The 22,804-nt window shown below is 61.5% G+C and overlaps 1 protein-coding gene across 1 annotated transcript; it reads right to left on the reverse strand.

Moving 5' to 3' along the window:
• Positions 1-638: 638 nt before the first annotated feature.
• Positions 639-15,191, reverse strand: LOC123841602 (neurturin). The gene is made up of 3 exons (XM_064576863.1): positions 15,055-15,191; positions 4,537-4,756; positions 639-1,629 (listed from the first exon to the last, which is right to left on the reverse strand). Exons 2-3 carry the CDS (start codon positions 4,703-4,705, stop codon positions 1,205-1,207), a joined length of 594 nt encoding a protein of 197 aa, XP_064432933.1. The 5' UTR covers positions 4,706-4,756; positions 15,055-15,191; the 3' UTR covers positions 639-1,204.
• Positions 15,192-22,804: the final 7,613 nt, after the last annotated feature.

Consider the following 22,804-nt stretch of genomic DNA (forward strand, 5'->3'; position numbering starts at 1 on the left):
GGATGATCCTTTCTGGGACAGCCGCTGATCTGGGCCCTCCAGCGTCGGGATGGGGACTAGGGCTGGGAGGGCCATGGTGTTTAGATGGTGGCCCTGAGCTCAGATGTGTGGGAAAGAGGGGAGAGGGCCAGTCTAGGGGAACAGTGAAGGAGAGAAGGGGCTCTTTCCGTGGGAGCCCTTGTGGAGTTGGGGGTGAGAGAAGAAGAGAGGGGACCACGCCCTCAGGAAAGCTGTCTGGGGTGAGAGGGGCTTGCACCCTCGAGAACCCCACTCTGAGGTGCAGGAGGGGAGGGTCCATACCCACTGGTCTCCAGGGTGTCAGCCTGGGGGCAGGGCAGCGGCCCCCCGCCCTGCCCCTCCTCAGACCCTGGGATGTGCAGACCTCTCCCCAGGGTCTGAGAACCCAACCCCCTGCGCTGTCCTGGGCCTGCCAGGCATCAAGGTGACACCGCTTTTTCTGTCCTCCGCGGAGACGCGTCGTAAATCCCCCCAGGAGCTCGGGCCAGGGATTTTATGCGCCCAGGACCTAGGTCCCTGAGGACCCAGCTCTGCCCCAGCAGGCGCCGCTTTCGGGCTGGACAGGGCTGGCGCCCGCCCCAGACCTATCCCCACAGGGAGCTGGGCAGCGCACATATATTTTTAGCTACTGAAAGGAGATAGTGGCTCGGCGGGGGTGGACGGGGCCTGAGGAGGCCCTTTGGGGGAGGGAGGCCTGGGTCCACCTGGACCTCAGACTCCTCATCTGCATTTGGCTCCCTCTTCCCATCCCATCCCACCTCATGGGAGGTGGCCGTGGCACGCGGCAGGAAGGGGTACAGGGACCTGCAAGAAAGTGGGAAGGACGGCCCCTGCCGACATTCCTCCCACTCACACCGCTTTCCTTCGTGGACCACGGGAAAAGGACCCTCTCTGCGCCCAGCACGTGGTCCCCGCCCCGTCCCCCCCCCCCCGCCCAGTGCGGCTGGCGCCCCCACCCCACACAGGCTCGGGTCCCTCCGAGAGGTAGGCACCCCCGGAACGCGGAATCACGACCCAGGATCCATTTTCCACTCTTTATCTCCGTGCAGCTACTGGAGAGTCCCGAGGCCGGGGCGGCACCTCCTGCGCACGCGCAGTCTGTCCGCCGCGGGCCTTGCCAGGCGGGACGGTGGGCGCCGCGGCGCGGGGGCCGTGGCCGCCGTCTCGCCGGGCCCCTGAGGTAGGGTCAGACGCAGGCACACTCGCGCGCCGACAGCTCGTGGACCGTGTGGTAGCGGCTGTGCGCGTCCAGGAAGGACACCTCGTCCTCGTAGGCCGTCGGGCGGCAGCAGGGCTGCGCGCGCACCCGCTCCCGCCGAACGCGCCGCCGCTGGCGAAGCCGCCGCAGCCCCAGGTCGTAGACGCGCGCAGCCGCTTCGCAGGCGCCTGCGCAGTAGCGGAACAGCACCGTCTCGTCGGACGCGTAGCCCAAGCCCAGCTCGCTCACGCGCACTTCCAGCTCGCGCAGCCCGCACGGCCGCGTCCCCGCTCGCGCGCGCGCGCGCCTCCGCCGGAGCCCCGCCCGACGGCGCGGACGCGGGGGCCTGCCGGCCCAGGGCGTCAGCTGGCGCAGCTCCACCGCGTCCGGGGCGCCCTGCAGCAGTGCACGATCTGCGAGGAGAGAGAGAGAGAGAGAACCGGGTGGGTCGGTGGGTGACTGGGGGCGAGTCCCCGACCCCCGCTGTTCCCCTCGGAAAACAGCCCCTTGGTAGCGCACCCTCCCGAGGCGGCTTCTCAACTCCCTGCTACATTCCCAAGCGTGTTCCCTCTCTGGGCGCCGTGGGGGGTGCCTGTGCAGAGCCCCCGCGCTGGAGCCCCAGGACTCCCAACAGCCCTCTCTGGACCCTACCGCTGTGGTGGACGCTCAGAACCTGGCTCCTCCTTGCCGGTGCCCTGGAGCGCTTTCCAGCCTGCCCCACGTTGAGCTGGGCTCGCCCCGGGGTCTCACTCCCTCTGGTCATCCCCACGCCCACATTCTCCGTGGGCCCTGACCCTTTGTTCTGCTTTCGCTGAGCTGCTCCCACCTCTTTGCAGAAAAGGAAGGGAGGGCTCAGCTGGGGCTCCCTGTCCCCGTGGGCCCCCAGCTGGCCCCACCCCTAGGCTGGGATGCCCCTGGTAACTGGCACCCCTTCTGTGACCAGTGTTGGGGAGCTGCATCCCATGCTTCAAGCACTCACTCGTTGGTTGAGCTGATAAAGAGTCTCTGGCTCACTCTTTGGGGGCCCCACCCAACGCCCCCCACCTTATCCCTCCTGCTCCGCCGCACGCTGGGACTCAGTTTCTCCACGCACACTACCAAATCGGGGTGTTTGGGCTGTTCAGAACGCGCGGAGGATAACACCAGCAGGCACGGAGGCCCGCATGTGAGGACGGTGGGGGGAGGCAGCAGGGAATGTCACGGCCTCCCCCGTGTTACAGGTGAGACAACAGGCATCCATTAGGGCAGAGACTGGCCCAAGGCCACAGTACCAGCAGGTGGCAGAGAGACACAAGCCCAAACAGCCTTGTTCCCGCCTCCATCGTGTGCCCAAGTTTGGCCCACGTCCAGTGCTCTGCTCCCACGGTTGCCAGGAGGTGCCCGGAGTCACAGATTCCCAGGGCCCCGGAGCCTAAATTTATTTCCCAGGCGGCTGGGCTGCCCCAGTACTCTGCAGCCTCGGGAGAGCCTCGTAGACATGCCAGTGGCAGGTGGCGCTGAGAGTGGAACTGCAGGCAGGGGCTCCTAGTCTCTGAACAAGTGGCAGGCATGCTTGTGGTTGGGAGAGGAGACCCCGAGTTTATCGCCTGCATGCCCCCAAGCCTGGCACCCTTGGCTCCCAAAAGAAATAGCTTATAGGCAGACGCGAGGGAGAGGGTGTGTCCGTTTCCACAGGGGGTCTCAGGAATCAGACAAACCCCAGTTGTGAGTCTTGCTCTGCCACTTTCAGCCCCGTATCACTTCAGGCAGGTGATGGACCTGCTCTGTGCCTCAGTTTCCCTATCCGCTCAAGGAGGCTTGCAGAGAGTTCCCCTCTGGCTGAGGCTGGGACAGTGGAAAGTGGGGATCAACTGAGCAACATGTTTCCAGTTCTTGAAGTCCAGGGGCAGGACTTGGTGGCCAGCACCGTCTGCTCGGGGGTTAGGTTCCAGCCTACCTCACTTATGGTGCCTAAAATTCCACCATGTAGCGTGCCCGCCCCTAAGGTATACATCTACACAGAATTCGGGGGGGGGGGGCCGCGGCGGGGGAAGATGCCAGATAAAGTACAGATGCCCAGTAAATTTGAATTTCAGACAAACAGTGAATAATCTCTTGGTATATGTGTCCCTGCCTCCCTCCAGCAGGCCTGGCCACCTGCACAGGGTCTGGAACACAGAGATGAGATCAGCAATAGTTCCCCCAACCCCGATCCCCACCCCCGCGCTCCCACTGCCCCAAGCCTGCAATTCCACCATCAGCGCATTGGTCTCAGGGCCTAACACTGGGACACTGGAGGGATCAGCGACCACTCCCTTCCCTTAGCAGGACTGTGCCCAGGCACAGGATGCAGGGTGGGCAAGCACCCGCCCAGGGACCGAGACCCTTCCCGGTGACTGAGATCCCATCGTCGGTGTTGTGCCCCAGGTTGTAAGCACTAGGTTCTCCGCCCCCCCCCCTCCACCCCCCCGGGACCGGGTTTCTGGAACCCAGTGTCTTGGGAAGGACTTTGCCGCCTGCAGGAGGAAGTGGCGGGCGGAAGTGGAGCCCGTGCCTGAGGCCACCCTTGTCCATTGTAAGGACAAGAAAGGAGGATTGTGTGGGCCGGCAGGACGGGCGCGGACTTGCACACAGGCTGCACGCAGCGCAACCCCGCGGGCGCCATGCACGCGCCGCGCCTGCGCCCGCACCCGCGCCCGCGCCCGCGCCCCCGCCCACACCTCGGTGGGCGGAGCGGTGCCCGCGTGGACACGTGCGCGCGCACAGGAGGTCGGGACCTGCGCCCTACCTCGGGCAGACAGGCGGGGCAGCGGGCTGGCGCCAGGGAGGAGTGGGGAGTTGGGCCGCGAATGGGGATGTTTCCACATCTCCACCGCAGGGCCTTTTCCCGCGTCCACCTCTCCCAAACTTGTGTCCGTCTGTCTCTGTCTCTGTTTCTCTCCCCATTTCTACGTCTCTCGGGGTCTCCGCTTCCCCTCGGTCCCTGTCCACGGGGCAGGTCAGTGGGGACTCGGATCCAGCCTCCCTGTCCCACACCATGTGCTGCGCATGGGAGCCCCCCGGGGAGAATGCCCAGATCTAATCTCCATCTGGACCCCTGGCCCCTGAGGGCCAGAGCCTAATTCCTTGTGACGGCTGAGCCCAGAGACCCCTGGCTCCCAGCGATCTCCCTCCACCCCTCGCCCCACCACGACAGCTTTCCACCCCTGCCATTCCGTTGGGGGGATTTGCACCCTCTCCTCACCCCATCCAAATTAAGCCTCTGTGGCCCATGCATGAAATTCCACCGTTGTGGCCGCCCCTGTATTGGGGCAGCTGACCCAAGTCGGGGCCCGGCTTACACTGGGCCAGGCGGGCGATCCGGGCGTCCAGGGTGCGCGGCGGCCGGCGCAGTGGGGTCAGCGAGGGTCCCAGGTGGTGACTGAGGAGCAGGCCGTCCCGACACATCCAGATGGAGAGCACTGAACTGCAGAGCACCGAGGCCAAGGCTGCCGCCTTCCAGCGCTGCATCCTCGGCCTGCGGGCATGCGATGGTCAGCCCCACGGCCTCCGTCTGTCTGTCTGTCAGGCAACAAACGGGAACAGGGCGCTGGGCCAGGCACCGGGGACACGGTGCGGCCCCTGATTTCCAGCCACTTCTGCTTAATGATCAGTAATAACGTAGACATGATTCGTCAAGGAACCCGTGAACAAGGTTGCGAAAAAATGCTGCCCAAGAAAGGAGTGGGCACTGTACCAGGAGTAGCAGGGGACCCACCCCCATCTGGGGGTCCCAGAGTGCTTTCCTGAGGATTGACGAAAGTTGAGCCTTAACCAAACATAGAAGTCGGCCAGGAACAAGAGAATGGCATCTCAGGCTGGAGGAACAGCCAGTGCAAAGGTCCTGAGGCTGGACTAAGGTTGGCCAATGCAGCCAGGAGGCTGGAGTGGCTGGAGCCCAGTGATTTTGGAGTGGAGCCTGGAAGGAGGTGAGGGCACTCCCAGGAGGGGGCACTGTGGGACTGGGGCATGGAGAAGACAATGTGCTCTGATGTGTTCCTAACATATTGGGGCCCTCTGGAGTGACGTCCTGCCCCTCTCTGAGCCTGGGTTTCCAGACAGAGATTAAACTGATGCCCAGAAGCGGGCATCGATGGATCAAAGCTGCACTGGACCCACCACCCCCAGGCCTTTGCACAGGCCGGTCCTCCCACCCAGCACATTCTCTTCTCCTCTTCCCCACTCCCCTCCCTCTCTCAGTCTCAGCTCCGGGCGTCTTCCCCAGGAAGCCTTCTCCGGCTGCTCCTACTCGCGCCCTTCCTCCTCCCCAGCCCCGGGTGGGCGCAGGTGTGCACCCTCTGGGCCACCACAATGGCCTGAGCTTCTCCCGGTGAGGGACTGGTGACTCAGTGCTGGGACCGCCTAGCCCCGGGCACTGTGTGCACATAGTAGGTGTTTCGTAACGCATGCGCACTCCCGCTCACCCAGTCAGAGCCCCTTCCCGCCGCCGGGCGCCCCCGCCCGGGTTTACATTCCCGGGCCTGGCAGCCTGGTGGCGGTCCGCGCGGGGTTGGCGGTCCGCCCGGTGTAAACATTTACACAGAGCATTGAAAGCCGCGCTGGATGCCGGTCAGCGCCTGGGCTCGGCCGTGGGGTGCCGGGCGGCCCCACGCGCGCCCCTCGGGCGGCTCAGGCTGGGGGCCACTGTGCGGAGCCGGCATTTGCGTGCGATTTGCATTGCAGTTTTGCATGGACCCCGCACTGGCGGGTTCGGCGCAGTGGGTCTGGAACCGTCTCTCCCCCCACCCCACCCCCTCCCATGGGAGCGCTGGCGCAGAACCTACAGCCTCCAGACAGTAGCCGGGGACGTTTATTAAGCGCCTGCTGTGTACCAGACCGGTGCGGAACCCACGAAGAAGGCAGCATGATCTCCATTTTACAGCTGGGGAAAGTGAGGCACAAAGCAGGTAGGGGCTTATCCAAGGTCACAGCTGGACAAGCATCTGGGATTCGAACCCGGCTGCAGGCGCTGCGCTGTGCTTGGCAGCCTTGGAGTCCCCCTGAGGACTTGCCCCGCTTGGGGGTGTTTGGATAGGGCCGTTTGGGGGACTGCTGGTGGCGCTGGCAGAGAATGAGTTCCCCCACACGGGGGCGTGAGAGAAAGCCGGGCCAGCCTGCAGCTCGGAGGGCACTTGACCGCGCCTGGCGTGCTGCAGGAACACTGGTGGCCCATGAGGCTGGAACAGAGTGAGCGAGGCGGAGGGAGGGGAGGGCAGGCCGGGGGGGGGGGGGGCGGGGCAGGTCACGCAGGGCCTTGGGGGCCGCGGGGAGAACATCTCATTGTCAAGCTTGTGCAGCAAGGGGAGGACAGCCCCCGAAGTTGTCAGGTGTCCAAACCCGCCCCTTGGCTCTAAAGGAGCCCCTACTTTATGCTTTGGGGGCCCAGAGCCCTCCCTGCACACGTCCTGCCGGGGTGTGCCTCGGTTTCCCTGTTAGGCTGGAACGAGGCCCCTGCGCCGAGCCAGGCTCTGGTCCTGGGTTTCTGCTGAGGGCTTCGCATGGGGGCGGGGGGCTGAGAGGCTGGATGGGCCCGGAGACGGCCTGGCCACGGGAGCCCCTGGTGTCCTTGGAGCTGCGGACCCCCCGGAGCTCTGATGGGGGGCAGGAAAGCAGAGGGCCAAGGGTGGAGGGGGCCCAGTAGGTGCGGCTGATAAGCGTCTGTTAACAATGGGCCTTTCAGTAAGGGGGTCACCCAACTGGTTTGTCTGTGGCAAGGACCTGACCCAGAGGGGTGCTGCGGGTGTGGCGCATGGCGCGGGGAGGGGGCCCGGGGTGCACCATGCGCGTCTCTGGGTCCCGGAGGCCCCCGGTCCTGGGGAGGCGGACGCACAGCACACGTGGGGGCGCACAGTCACTCGCACTCGGCCTTCTTGTCCTCGGTCACACACTTGGGTGCTCTCACTCCCCTGCACACCCAGACAGTCCCGACCCACACCCTGGGACACGCTGTCGCTTGCACGCTCTAACACTGTCCCACTTACACTCCCTGTTTTCATACTCACCAACTCCAGCTCGACGGGGCTCGCACACTCAGGGGTTTTCCCACGCCCGTGGGCATTTTCACACATGTTGGAAACACCTACCTGGGTGGGTGTTCTCACACTTCCATCCATATAGGAGCACACTTACGCACGAGGTCATTGGCACACACGGACTCCCAACATTATCACACTCCCAGCAGTTTTCACAATTCACACCCTCAAGCATGATTACACTGAAAGACAAATACAATCAACTATCTTGAGTGTGTTCACACTCACAACTTCCAACCTGATTACGCTCACATATTTGAACACTATCACACACTCAACTATTCTCACAATACACACCTGATCACTACCACACTCATCCTAGTGTCCTGCACTCGCAGGCTTGAACCTTCACACTTAGGTGTGTTTACCCTCACACTCACGTTTGACAGCCTTGTTCACCTGCTAGTGTAATGCATGCTCACACATGCTCACACTTGGGCTCACACATGGACCACCCTCATAGGTTATCATATTTGAACACACCCCTGCCCCACACTCGCATGTTTTCACACTTGTGCACTCTCACATAGCATAGACCACCTGCCTTCCCGCTTTGGAGCTCTCACACTCCCAGCCATTCAGGTGTTCTTAGCCTCTTGCACACTTGGGAGTTCCCACACAAGCGTTTTCACACTCACGGAAAACACGCACTGGCTCTGGCACGCTGGCCTAGAGAACAGGCATGGCCGTGCAGGCATGCCGCTCCCAAGCCCTCCCCTGAGCACTCGGACCCGTGCACACTCAGGGACACACACCTGCAGGCTCCGCGTGTCCTGCTTCGTTCATGTGCTTGGCCTGAGGCCGAGCCGGGCCTGCCACCTGCTTGCCTCTGTCATTCTCACATCCTGGCCACACATTCACACACACGGGGACACACTGGTGCGTGGCCCAGTCCCCTTCTGCATGCATCTCCGGGGTTTCCCGTGCTGCCCAGACAGGGCCTTAGCCAGTGGTCTCCTCTCAACTCTCAGAAAACATCCAGACCCTGGAGAATCCTCACTTCCCGGGAAAGGAAGACCCCTCCTTTCTTGGGGGCCATGACAGCCTGAACTGCAGGAAGTGGGATCAAGGAGAACCTCACTTCTAGCTGGAGGCCACAGAGTGCCCAGGGCTGGGATGAAGCCCAGAGAGGGGTGATGAGTAACCCAGAGTCACACAGCCAGGCAAGCCCTTCCAATCTTCCAAGGAACACACAGGGTGAGGGTGTGTGCATGTGGGTCTTTCTGAAAGCTTCCTTGATAGTGCCAAGAAACTCTGCTCATTATCCTGGTGCCCAGGCAACACCCTGAGGCTCCACCTTTCCATGGAGCCTCCCAGGAGACAGAGGCCAGGCATACCTGTTCTTGAGGTCAACAGCCTCCTTCCCATAGAGCTCCTGGCCTCAGGGAGGCGCCGGTTTTGTGCTCATTCCCAGAGAGAAGAAGGATGGGAGGGGGCACTTCCCTCCATCCACTCATCTCTCTAGTCTGAGGGAGGCCTTGAATTGGGGCTTGCCCCCATCTGGTAAACTCCTACTCATCCTTCAGAGCCCTACTCCTATAGGCCCTCCTCCAGGAAGCCATTCCAGCTTCCTATCTTGGATTCTCAGCTGCGGGTCCCTCCCTCTTACCCAGCCCTGTTGGCATAGTATCTGGATCCAAATCTGTCTTCTCTGGACTGTGGGATTTTGGAGAGCTAGCCTGGGCTGGGTCCTTTCAAGGCACGGACAGGCTTCTAGAATTCTGTTCACAAAGGTATGAGCTTGGGTGCCTCGGTGGCTCAGTCGGTTAAGCGTCTGCCTTCGGCTCAGGTCATGATCCCAGGGTCCTGGGATCGAGCCCCACGTCGGGCTCCCTGCTTGGCAGGAAGCCCGCTTCTCTCTCTCCCTCTGCTGCAGCTCCCCCTGCTTGTGCTCGCTCTCTCTATGCTTCAAATAAATAAAATCTTTAAAAACAAACAAAAAAAAGGGGGTATGAGCTTGCTGCAGCTCCTTGGTCTCCATACTTTTGCCCGTGTGGTGCCTCCCTTCACGTACACCCTTCTCCTTCTCCACCTCACTCCTGGACACCTCCTTGGCCTTCCTACAGGGGACCTCCCTGAAGGGTGCCACCCAGCCCCGTGGGAACACGAGGGACGACTTGGAGGAGCTGGACGGGCGGCTTGTGGGGCTGTCGGCACCGCCCACAGGCAGAGCGAGCCAGGCTGAGAAGCAGTGAGGGCAGCTGTGGGGGTTGCGCGCGCCCATGTGGGTGTGAGCGTGTGAAGAAGGGCTCATGTCTGAATCCCGCAGCACCGGGGTTCTAGATGGCTGCCTTTGAATCCCGGCTCTGCCTCTTCCTTGCTGGATGACACGGGGCAAGCTCCTCCCCCTCTCTGAGCCTCAGTTTCCCCATCTGCACAGTGAGCTGCCTGGGACACCCCTGCCCGCGTTTGGGGGGCCAGCTCATTCATTCGGTGAAGTCCTGAGGGCCTGGCCGGTGGCAGCAGGGGCCGGGCCTCAGACACACGTGCCGGCCCACCTCCGCCATCCATGCTGACAGCCGCGGGGCTCCCTGCTCCTCTCCTTCCCCCTAGATGGCCCCTGGAAGTTCCAGTGATGGGGAAACTGAGGTCGCAGGAAGGGCAGGACTTGGCCTCCATCGAGGCAAGACTCAATGGTCCTGCAAAACAAGAAACAAATTCCACAGCCCACAAAAATGTGCCCCCTCCCTGGGAGGCCCCAGGGCCCAGCCCCGCCCCATGGTGGAGATGGGGAGTCCAGGGCAGCCGTGAGCCGGCGACACACATCTGGGGGTAAACCAGGAACATCTGGCTAGCGCAGCCGGTTCTGATGCCGCGTCTGCAGGGGCCTCATGGGGAGGGGGCTGCAGTCACAAACACCCCCCAGCCAACCTTCCAGGCCTAGCCAGAGGTGGGGGCCCAGCCTTTCCTCTTCTTCTCCCCACGCAGAAGCTCTCTGTTGCCCAGTTGCTAGAACCATCGCCTGCTCCCTGCTACTCTGAGGATCAAGTCTGAGCTTCTGAGCTTGTCTGAAGGGGCTCTGTGTCTGTCTTCGCCAGAGTGAAGCCGAGGGGTGTATAGACAGAGTGGCTCTTGGGGAGGACTGTGCTGGCTGCCCCGTGACAATAACAGTAGCAAAAATAATAATAATAACTAACACTAGCACTGACGCACAACTGTACTAGTGCTGTTCGAAGCACTTTACACATAGTAACTCATAGCAAGGTATGGACTATTTTATCTCCATTTTGTGGGTGGAAAAACCGAGGTCCAAAGAGGTGAAGTTATTTGCTCAAGATCAAACAGAGTGTAAGTGGCCAAGTTGGGATTCGAAAACAGATAGGTGAACTCCTACTCATCCCTCAAAGCCCCAGCCCCAGTACCCCCTCCACGTTCTTAATCACTGTACCATATGGCCTCTCTAACAACAACAGTAATAACATTAACACCCCCACCATGTTGGCTATTACGTTTATTTAGTGTGAAGCACTGTGCTAAGTGCTTTCCCCATGTTTAACAGTCCCCACGGTCCCTGGAAAAGATGTCGTTATTCCCCACACAGTCGGTTCAGCGTCCGACTCTTGATTTCAGCTCAGGTCATGATCTCGGTCGTGGGATTGAGCCCTGCCTCAGGCTCTGCACTCAGCGGGGAGTCTGCTTGAGATTCTCTCTCCCTCTCCTTCTGCCCCTCCCCCCCACTTGTTCCCGTGTACGTGCTCTCTCTCTCTCTCTCTAAATATAAATAAATAAAATCTTAAAAAAAAAAGAAAGAAAGGAAAAGGAAAAGAAAAGAAAAGAAAAGAAAAGAAAAGAAAAGAAAAGAAGTGGCCGGGCTGAGGTTGCACCTGGGTCTGACTCCAAACTTGTCCTCTCAAATGCCTCCACAGTCCCTGGGTCCAGAGAGGCCAGGGTCATGCTGAGGGTAGGGGAGCAGCGGAAGGGCAGGATAGGTCCTGCCGTTTGGGAGAAAGGGGGGCTGACATCCACAGAAATGAGGTTTTCTCAAAGAGATGCAGCAGAGCAGAACCAGCAAGTAAATAAAGTGCCCACATGGCAGCAAGCCCAGTGTGCCAGGCTGAGCTCCGCCCCCAACACATCAGATCAACACTTATTGAGTGCTTACTGTGTGCTGGGCCAGGCAGGGAACTCAAGATGACCATGGCCAATCTGGGCCCCACCCTTGCCAAGCTCCCTGTCCAATCAGGGAGATGGATAAGAAAGAAGAAATAAATAAGGTAATTTAGATGTTGGCAGTAGGACAACAAAATAAAACAAGGTGAATTCATAGTGACCAGGGGAACCTTTTAAGGTGAGCGGCCAGGGGGGCTTCTTAGAGGAGGCAGCATTTGAGTTGAGACCAAGTGAAGATTTGGAGAGAGGGTTCTAGGCGGAGGGAGCTGCAGGAGCAAACGGAGTTGGGGGTCACTGTGGGGAGATGAGGTAGGGGAGAGATTGGGCCACATGACCTGCAGGGTCAGCTCTCCATCCCCTCGCCACCCCAGCCCCCCCTCCCCAACCCCGCCAGTGCCTGGAGCTCTCTCTCTGAACCTGATGCTGGGAGGGCGTGTTCTTGGGGAGGCTGGACTGGGGAGCGTGCGGGGCAGGGCCGCCAGCTTTTCAGACCCACCATTTCTGGCCCAGCCCTCTGCGGCTGGCCTGTAAAATTCTCACCTTGACCTTAGCAGGCTGGTCTGCCTAGCCAGGCTGGCCTGGGGCTGGCCTTGCAGGTGTCTGGGGCGGGCAGGAGGGGGCTCCCTGGGGTGGGATAACAGGATCAGCCTAATTAAGCCTGGCATGGCTGAGCAGCTGGTGTGGGACCCAGCGGGTGGCACAAGGGATCCTCTGGGAGCAGCCAGGAGGACACCACGCAAGGCTGGCCATGGGACAGAAGGGGGAGCAGAAGCACAGACCTCGGGTGTGACTCAAACCCCACCATTGGTTTCCTGGGGACCAGGGCACCTGAGTCATCTCTTCTACCTCCCCAAGTTCAAATTCTGCCTCAGGTCCCCAGTGCACTGAGCTTTTTAGGCACGCTCTCTCTGGGTCTCGGTTTCCCCAACTGGGAAGTTAGACCCCGCCCTGCTGCAAACAGGAGCCCCCTGTCTGATTTCTTCCAGGACCAGCCTGAAGCCTGGTTTCACTCGGATTTGAAGGGAAGATTTTTTTTGCTCCTGAATACCTTTGCTGAAGTGCCCCATTCTCCCCTCAGGCTTCCTTTGTAGCTGTTACCTCCCCTGAAAGTAACCTCTCCTGAAAATAACCTCCCACAAATATTTGTTGGACAGTAAATGGTGTGGCCCCACACTGGGCTCCTGGGCCTTGTCCTCCAAGGAAGACAGACTTGGACCCAGGGTGGGGCCCTGAGTGGGGAACAAAGGGTCTACCTCAGGGAAGAAGGGTCGGAGGAGACTTCCTGGAGGAGGGGCATTGGGGCTGGGGCTGTGAAGGATGAGTAGGAGTTTTATAAGTGAGAACAGAAAGGGCAATCCAGGTAGGAAGAACTACACATGCAAAGATCTGACTGGCTGGCTTGGGAGACTCTCCTCCACTCCCTCACCCACCCCCAGGTGTATCAGGCACCAGGCCCATCTTATCCTGTGCTTCATCCTAGCAGAGAGCTTGGCATGTAGTAGCCTGATGCTTAGGAAATATAAGGGGCATGAAGGAAAGATCCCTCCGGCTTGCCCAGTCTCAGTTTTCTCAGCTGCAGACTGGGGAGAACCAGCCTCCTGCTGGGCCCGCCCCATGCTTACTTCATGCTTACTAAGCAGAGGTAGACCCCATCTGGCCCTCCATCTCCCCATGTGGGCCTTCCCCCAGAGGCCCAGACCCCTCTGTCCTATCTTGGGGACCAGGAAAGATGCATTTGCAGAGGAATCTACAGTCTCAGCAAAGAAGGCTGGGCCCAGTGATGCCAGACACATTAAAGACCCGTTCCTCTCTGCTCTGTGTTTCCAGCCCTAACCACCAGGAATCCGGCCCTGAATGCCCCAGCCCAGTTTTCCCTCTGCCAACCTCTCAGAACGGTCTCCCCCCACCACACTCACCCAGACACTCTGGATTTTCCAAAACCAGTCGTGTTATTACCTGCCTCCAGATCTTTGGATGTGCAGTTCCGGCTACCTGGAATGCCCTTTCTTTTTCCACTTAGAAAACTCCTATTTATCCTTCACAGCCCCAGCCCCAATGCCCCTCCTCCAGGAAGTCTCCTTCGATCGTCTTACCCAGAGGTAGACACTCTGCTCCTCACTCTGGGCTCCACCCTGGGTCTAAGTCTATCTTCCCTGAAGGACAAGGCCCATGAGCCCAGACACCAACAGTCAACCACACCATCACCATCCAGCAAACATTTGTGGGAACAATCTCTTGATTGTATCCTTGTGCCTGGCTGCAAACTCATTCCTTCTCCTGCCCCAGACTCTTGAAAGCTACATTCTCTGCTTGTTTCCCGAAAACTGAGGGACAAGCCCTGATGGTGGAATTTCAGTCACTGTGCCCTGCCACTAGGGGGGACGTTTTGTTTTCTTCCCTGTACCCCTAGAACACTTGCCACTAGGAGTGGTCTATAAGGCCCAGGGTGGCTTTGGAACTCTGAACCTCAGGAGTCCTAGGATGACGGGAATGAGGAGGGGTGTCCAAAGGGCCCCAAGGCAAGGGGCTGGCGGTGGGGGGGGGGACACTGGCAAAGCTGGGAGTCTTCCCTCCACTGACATCCGCCTAGACCAGTCACGCCCCATTGGGGCTTCCTCAGCCTGCGGCACTTGAAGACAGACAAAGAGTGTCATGGAACACACAGAGAAGGATTGAGCAGAGAGAGGGCAGGGCAGGCAGGCAGGAGTGAGGAAAGTCAGGGGTCTGGCCTCCAGCAACCCCCCTCCCAGGACCCTGGCCCTGCTCCCCAGATCTGGGCTGGGGTCCCAGACTTGCAGGTAACCACAGGCCCAGAGCCCAGCCAGTGACACCACAATATATACTGTTGCTTCTTGGGGGAAGGGATGGTGGTACCACCAACCCCTGGGAGGGACCATTTCTCTCTCCAGTCCCACCCCAAATCTGCCCACTGTCTGCATCCACCTCTGCCTAATGACTCCTAACCCACACACTCCACCTTCTGGGAGAATTCTGAGACTGAGCAAGAGATGCCTTTTTTTAAAAAGCAAGGAGGCACAGCCCCCTCTCCTTCAAATCTACTCTTTGCCCTTAAGGGACTACCCTCCCCCCAAAATGGGTTTCGCGCCCTCTTGTGGCTGAACAGGCGGCTCCCGGAGCCGAGAGAGCCGGGCCCTTACCGGAGGACACCGTGTCCCCGGAGGCGGCGGCGGCTGGAACGCGCCACTGACAGATGTTTACTTCTGCGCGCAGCTGGGCCGCGACGGCAGCTCCACGGCTGGGGTCCGCGGATCCGAATGCCCCCCACAGCCCCTTGTACACCACAAGGCAGCGCGGGTGTCTGGGTCTCGCCCTCCTAGAGGCTGGGGAGGGGATTCCGGCTGCCCCCGCTTCCACCCCTGTTCAGACGCACACTTGGGGGTCCAAGGAGGCAGAGGCGCGCCCGTCCCGTCAGACAAGGACCCGGGCCAGATCCTGGCTTGGAGAGGCGCGGAAGATCGCCCTGCCCACCTCTCCCCTCCTGCCGTGCGCGGACCTGTCGCCCCCTAGACCCCACCTTCATACACATGCCGGTTCTGGGCTAGAGGAGGGAAGCTACGGGTCTATCCGGAGCCCCCGCAAGCCCCCAAACCTCCGTCCACGGGGCCGGTCCTCCCCCAGCGCCGGTCCCCTGCGGGTCCCCCGCCTGCCCTTGCTTACCTGCTCGGGGTGCCCGACTACCCGTCAGTGGTGGCCGCGCCTGCCGCCCGCGCCGGCCCCAGCCCCTGCCCCTGCCGCCGCGACCGCCATCCCGGCCGCCTGGGCCCGCGGCGCCCGGGGGGGCCCGGGCCGGAGGGGGCGGCCGCGGGGGGGACGCGGCGCGGGCCGGCCCATGGGGCCCCCCCGGGCTCGATCAGCCGCGGGCTGCGGCCATCCCGGCCGGGCTGGGGCTGGGGCTGGGGGTGCCCTGGACGGGCGGCGGCTCGGAGGGCGCGGGGCGCGGGGGCGCACGGACGGCGCGGGCGGCCTGGGCGCGCGGCGCTGGGCTCCGGGGCTGCGGCGCGAGGGGCCCGGGCTTTCGGAGCGGCTCCACGGCGCGCTCTCCCGCCGCCTCCGCCGCTCCCGCCGCGGACGGCTTGGCCGGCTCCGGGCGGGGGGCGGGGCCGGGGGCGGGGCCAGGGGCGGTGGCTCGGGTTTCCCGGGACGGGAGCCGCCCCCGCCCAAGGAGAGGGGGGCGGGAGGAGCGCAGGTGACTAGGGTGCAGGGGCCACGGCTCCCCCTCTAGAAGGTCATCTCCCCGGGCCCCTTTAGGAAAGCCGGGGCCCCAAGACGCCCCCTCCCCAAGGGCCCCCTTCTGGGTTAAGAGGCACAGCGCCCCCGACGCCAGTATCCGCGGCCTTCAGCGCCCCACGCTCTATTGAGGATCTGGTTTTGCTGCCAGACTCCTGGGTCCTGCCCGGTCCCCTTGCGGAAGGCAGGAGCCCAAGAAGTACCCTCACCAAGGAAGCCCCTCAAGGGAACCCCAGCACAGCGCCCCCCTAATTAGCTGTTTCCCACCCCTACTCCAGAGACCCGAACGGCGCATCTTCCAAAAGTCTGGGGCCCCAGGAAGCCCCTCCCCCAGATTCCCCTCCGGGGAATTAAGAGTTACAGCACGACCCCAGACGGCGGTCACAGCGGCCACAGTCTCCTCCTACCCCACTGAAGATTGCGGGGTCCTCCTAGTCCTGCCCCAGGTCCTCTTTCCACAAAGCTAAAGAAGCCCCCCGTGACAAAGCCATTCTAGAGAACTGAGACCCAATGTTTTCTCCTAAGACAGTAAGTGATACCCTGAGACTGATGATCCCCGCTGCCCACAGAGCCCCCCATCAAGTGGCAGTTCTCCCCAGGCTGGCCTCAGAGCCCTGCGAGGGATCCCATTCCCACCCCTGGCTCTCCGCGGCGCTCTCTGGGTACCAAGACCCCGCGTTGCCTCTCCCGCGTTGCCTCTCCCGCCTGCGCGCGTTGCCTCTCCTGCCTGCGCGCCCAAACCCACCGCGCCCCCTCCCCGACGGCTCCGCGTTCCTAAAGCGCCCCCTGGCGGCCCCAGCCGACTCCGGGCTGGGTGGAGTGGGCGGGGCTGGAACTGCCGTGGCCCCGCCCTACCGCGGCCTAGTTACCGAAAAACACCCTCCTTACCTCCCAGCCCTCGGCCCCCGCATCGGGCTTTTTCCCGCGCGGTCCCGGCCGCCGCCTGCGTTCCTGGGGCCGGGTGCTCTGGTTTCTCTCTGCTGCCGCCTGATTTCTTGCGGCCTCCTCACTCTGGCCCAGGCCGCCTGCATTCCTCCGATCCCAGCAGCCCTGGGATTCGTATGGGTATTAGACCTTCCTAGGACCACCGCCTCTCCCCGCGCCCCCTCCGGGCCCTCAACACACCCCCTCCCCCCCAACGGCCTGTACAACTTGCACTGCTATGCAGTGTGCGCGGTGACAGGAGACACTCAGGTCGTCTCACCCCCTGTGCTCGGGCGCATGCGGGTGGGGGACGTCGGGAGCACGGAGGAAGGACAGCAGGAAGGAGTCCGCCAGGATGTGAGCTTGCGGGTAGGGTGGGGGCATAACAAGGAGCAGGTATCAGAGAAGTGGCGGCGTGGGAGCTGCCTGGTCCTGGACAGGTGTCTGCTCTGTGCAGCCTTGGGCCGATACTTCTTGAATGTGCCTCAGTTTCCCCATCTGTAACACGGGGTATTATGAGTCGATTCTAATAGGGTTGCCGTAGAGATTAAGTAAATAGGAGTAACCGTCCCTGGCTCGTGGTGAGCGATGCCCGAGTGTCTGCCATTATTGGTGTCACCCTGTGCTCCCTCCCGGTGACACGCTCACCCTGGCCATTCGCACACAGACCCCCAAATCTCTGATCCAGGCAGGGTCACACCCGGTGCCATCCTTGTTCTCACACACACTGGGACACCCTTTACGAGAACAGCACCATCCCTAACCAGGAGCGGGCACGACCACCCACGTCCTTGCCCAAGGGCATGCACGGACACATACACGCAGGTGTCCTTCCTTCGCTTCCAGCCAGACGCATGTGTGCACATGGACACAGAGCTCACACTACCCATAACACACACACACACACACACACACACAGTAGCCCACCGGCCCTCCAAGTCGCCCCGTGGTTGCTCATGCACATTCACGCACGCTCGGTGGATCGTTACACACGCCCAGGCTACCTGGCGCCGATACACACGACACACGTGTGAGGCTAGTCCGGGAGGCACAGCCCCTCTGCACACATGCGGCCCAGCCGGGAGCCCACCCCCCCACACCCAGCCACCATTAAGCTGTCACCAGCCGCCCCTTGGCCACCTCCTGCTCACCCCACGCTGCCGGCATCCCCCTCCCCACCGTGGCTGGGGCCATGGGGGTGGGGGCGTGCAGACACATGGGGCGCAGGACACACACATGTGCCCACCATGTGGACGCTCGTAAAGCGGTTGCCCTGGCAACAGCAACTTGAAAGACTCGGTTCTTCCTCTGGGGTGGGCAGGGGCGCCAGGGTGAGGCTGCGGTGGGGCGAGACAGGAGGTAGGAGGGGGTACGCCAGGCCACGCGCCCACCTTCCACCGCTGTTGGAGACCCCATCACCCGCAGGCCCCCAGAAACCCTGTTCTGCTCGGGGCCAGCCGCACGTGGTCACAGGAGACACACATTCACTCCGTCCGACACCTTCACGCACCAGTGTGTCACCTCACGCAACCCAGCACCTCTGGACGCTCTCTGTCACCAGCCCACACACTTTGTCACCCCCTGGACAGGCAGTGACAGACACCATGTCGCACTGGCTGACTCACACAGCAGCTGGGAACTGGGGCGCACACAGACACGCCCTCCCTCTGGCCCCCGCCCCCCTCAAAGGAGCTGTCTGGGCCTGGCTGCCCGGGAGGCCACGGGGATTTCAGGGGCTGGTTCTGTTTGCAGGAAACACGGGTATTTACAATGCTTTATTTTTAAACCTTCCTTCTCCCAGACTGTGGCTGCTGTGGGGCGGGGGTGGGTGGAACAGTGCCTTGAACCTCCCCTGCTTCTAGAGCAGCCCGTGGGTTGCATGGGCTGTGGTCTCCCCAGTGCGCAAATATGCACAGAGTAACCAAGGCTCAGTGTGGAGTAGGGGGTGTCTATGGGCACGTGGCCCCTGTAGCTGATTTGAGCCTGCTGGCCCTAGGGTCAAGGCCAAGCAGGGTTGGGACAGTGCAGGTGCACCCAGAGCCCAGACCCTGTCACCTACCAGCCCTCTATGTTGTTTGCCTGGGAATTAGTTCCGCTCACTCACTACCTCCTCGGGTGCCCCCCCCAGGTAGCTCCAGGCAATGCCCCCGCCCCCACATTGCTCTGTGCTCACTTGGCAGGTGGGAAACCTGGGGATCAGAGAGGTCAAGACGCTGGCCCAAGGTCACAGAGTAGGGAAGAGGCTCACACCCCGGGCTGGATAATTCCAGAACATTCAACCACTGCTCTGGCCACTCCTCCACCCCTGACCCCCGAGGCTGGCCCCCCTGCCCTTGCTGCGCAGTCCCTGCTCCCAAGGGGAGTGCTCTGTTCACTAGTGGAGGCCCAGGCAGAGGTTCTGGGAGGCCAGCGGCTGCTGGCCAAGACATGGACTTGGCTGGTGGAGAAGTTTCCATCTTAGCACCAGGAGCTGGTCCAGGCCTTGCAGGCCCCGGGCTGTACCTCAGGACCCCCAGGAACCAGCGCTGCAGGGGTGGAGGTGGCCCGGAGCCCTCTGTGTCTTCTGTCTCTCCCGCCACCCCCAGCTGGAGCATCTCCATACACTCGGCATTGCTCCACCCCACGATGAGCTGGTCACGGAGATGGCTGGGCCTCAGTTGGCTCATCGGTGAAATTGCTCCCACAGTCGTTCTGTGCCCAGTGCAGATCCTCAGGGACTGGTAGTGTCGTTCTCCCGTGGAGAAGGGAATGGGCTTGCCAGGGGTCACTGGGACAGCTCAGAGCTGCCAACTGCCGGCCAAGAGGCTCCTCTAAACTAGGCTTCAGGGTTCTTAATTTGACAGTCATCCTGGCCCCAAGCTGGACAATGCTGGAGTGGAGAGAAGCCTCAGCCCCGACAGGGGACACAGCCCAGGGTCAGAGCGAGGGGGCCAGGAGGAGCTGGTGGCCTCGGCCAGGATGGGGCCCTTGAGGCCCATGGGCGGCAGGAAGGAGGTGGCCGGGTCGAGGCGAGGGAGGATGGGAAAAGCAGGGCTGACGGCCATCCCCACAGGGCCATTTGCAGGTCAGGAGCCCTGTCCCTGGGGGCCCCGGGGCAGCAAGGCGGGAAAGCCATCAGGCCAGCCCAAGGGAGCCGGGGCCGCAGGGCAGGCAGCCGGGGGGGGCTGGGCTGGGGGTTGTGCAGCATCTGTGCGGCGGGGCGGGGGCTCATGGATGCACAGCCACACACACACAAAAGCACTGCCACACACACACAGACACACATAAACACACACCCAGAACACAATCACATACACAGAGCCCCCCAAGTCACACACACTCCCCAGTCACAGCTGCACATGCGTACACACCATCACACATGCAAAAGCCATACACGTGTACAAACTGTCCCCCTGCAACGCGCACGCACGCGTGCACGCAGCAGCCCCGGCTGCCAAGGCTTGCGGATGCCCTGCGGCACCCCCCCCCCCAGCACCCTGGCCCTTGCCACCCGTCCGCCCAACCCTGCTGTCTCGCGTCCTTGGCCTGGGCTGCCCTAATCCCTGTCTCATGTCCTGAAGCCAGAAGATAAGGGGCAGCTGCAGCCCCAGATAAAGGAGGCACAGCCACAAATCCGGGGTGGCCCCGGCAGAAATGGGCACTGAGCCCAGGCCGCACGGGCCCTGCTGCTGCCACCCCATGCGGCCTGGCTAAGAGGGACAGAGAGAGGGCAGGGGAGAGACAGAGACACAGGGAGGGAGCAGGGAGACAGAAAAGAGGGACTCCGAGAGAGAGAAGCAGAGGGAGAGAGGGAGGTGGAGACCAAGACAGACAGAGGGAGAGAGAGAGAGAGTACACGCAGCACCTTCCCTAGGCCCTGCCTCCCCCCATCTGAGTGCCTCGGTGTCCCCATCGGTCCCCTGTGTCACCTACCTCCTTTCTGCTTCTCCAAATCCAAATGTCAAGATAGGGCATTCAGAGGATGACTCAGGCCTGGTTCAGGGTGGGGAGGGGGGCATCTTCCTGAATGTCCCCACATTCTCCAGGGTGACACCTGGGAAGTTCTCATCCCCCTGCCACAGCCTCAGTGAAGGCAGGACCCCCAGAGCAGGTCCTGGCCCTTCTGTGCCTCAGTCTCCCAGCTATGATAAGATGCACTCACTCAGCAAGTGTTCATTGGGCATCTCCGGTGAGCAGGGCCTGGTGCTGGGTGCTGGGGACACACAGTGACTGAGGTGGACCCAACTCCCACCTTCTCTGAGCTCATAGTACAGTGGGGAAGATGGCATGTGGCCAGGTAGCACCAGGATGATGAGGGTCACGATCCCAGGGGGGATGCTCAAATGGCTGCAGAGCCTGAAGGGGGCAGTATCCCCAGCAGGGGGCAGTTAGAGAGGCTTCTGGAGGAGGAAGAGAAGAGGGGGAGGAGGAAGAGAAGGGGGGAGGAGGAAGAGGAGGGGGGAGGAGGAAGAGGAGGGGGAGGAGGAGGAAGAGGAGGGGGGAGGAGGAAGAGGAGGGGGGAGGAGGAAGAGGAGGGGGGAGGAGGAAGAGAAGGGGGGAGGAGGAAGAGAAGGGGGGAGGAGGAAGAGGAGGGGAGGAGGAGGAAGAGGAGGGGGAGGAGGAGGAAGAGGAGGGGGAGGAGGAAGAGGAGGGGGAGGGGGAGGAGGAAGAGAAGGGGGAGGAGGAAGAGAAGAGGGGAGGAGGAAAAGAAGGGGGAGGAGGAAGAGGAGGGGGAGGAGGAAGAGAAGGGGGAAGAGGAAGAGGAGGGGGAGAAGGAGGAGGAGGGGGAAGAGGAGAGAACTAGAGGGTGAGTGGAATGAACAAGGTGATTGGGAGCAGGGAATAGACTTCTTGCAAGAGGGAACAGCACATGCAAAGGCTGAGAGGTACAACTGGCTCATGGGAGGTCTGGAATGAACCTGGTGCTTGAGTTTAGGGAGTGAGGGGATAATGAGGAATGAAACTGGGGAAGGCAGCAGGGGATGGGTCCTGTAGGAACTTGGGGGCCGTGATACAGGGCTGGGGCAGTAGGGAGACACGGAAGGATTGGGAGCAGGGGAAAGCCATGCTCAGATTCGTGCCTGGGAGGCTGGGTTTTGGGGGCAGGTTGGAAGATTGAGGCCCAGAAGTGTGTGTGTGGTGGGGGGGGGGGAGCGTGATGGGAGAGGGGATGGACTAGAGAGAGACTCTGGAGGGCAAGTGGGCAGGACACAGGAACCCACAGGCTGTGGGGGGAGAGGCAGAGGGGAGGCTGATGCCCTGGTTTCTGGCTCAGGACGGTGGGGCAGTCCCTGGGCCAGGGATCTCTGGGACCCACGGATTCAGGTGGATTTAGGATGAATGCCTGTTCCCTCTGCACAAAGTCAGAGAGTAGAATAAGTGAGTTAAATGCAAGAAAAGGGCTTAGACAAAATGAGCGCTCAATAACTGTGTAGCCACTGGTATACGATTAATACTACACCACTATAATTACCAGTTAATGTTACGTCATTAATATTAATATTACGGCATTAATATTAATATTGTTGTCAATGGCCAGTCCAAAGTCCCCTCTCTCTCCCTCCCCCCGCTTACAGGAGGCCCTCCTTGATTGCCTTCACAGAAAGCGCAGGCCATGGCAAGGCAGAGCCAGGGAGCCCTTGGAGGCCCAGAGAGGGGAGGCTATGTTCCGACAGCTCTCTGTGGGCCTCAGTTTCCCCATCTATCCAACTGCCTCTCTGGAGTGGCCTGGGGTGCCTGTGAGGACGGTGGGGGTAGACTCCTGGTAGAACCTCAGAGGGCAATGGGACGGGCATCTTAGGAGGGAGGAGTGAGCTCGGTCCCCGGAGGCGGGCAGGCACAGCTGGGCAAGAAGTCTCGCCAGGACTGGACGCCGCAAGGCCACCGTCTTATCCCCAGACTGTCCTACAGAGGGCAGCCGAGGCCAGCGCTGGAGGCCAGACCGCTCCCCCGGGAGCTTTCAAGGGTCGGGATTCGCCGGTTGTAGTCGCTGCTGCATGTCTGGCATCTAGGACGGCCTCTGGCACGCAGGCACTCAACTAATTACCTGTCGATAATGTCCTGCATAAAAGCCGCGGAGTTTGTTTTTTTTTAAGCCCCAGTTTTAAAGTTTTTCGAATACCCTTGTGGGTGGACTACGGCCCGTCGGGAGAACCACTGAGCAAGCACTTCAGCTCAGCGGTACTACCCTAAGTGCGACCCGAGGCTCCACCCCACTCAGGCTCCGCCCCCTTACGTCGACTCGCGAACAATGGCGTCACTTGGAACGCCCCGGGCA

Source organism: Mirounga angustirostris, unplaced genomic scaffold (assembly GCF_029215605.1).
Source record: "Mirounga angustirostris isolate CCGP_5_RB_7025 unplaced genomic scaffold, mMirAng1.0.hap1 SCAF_1, whole genome shotgun sequence".
Lineage (NCBI taxonomy): Eukaryota > Metazoa > Chordata > Mammalia > Carnivora > Phocidae > Mirounga > Mirounga angustirostris.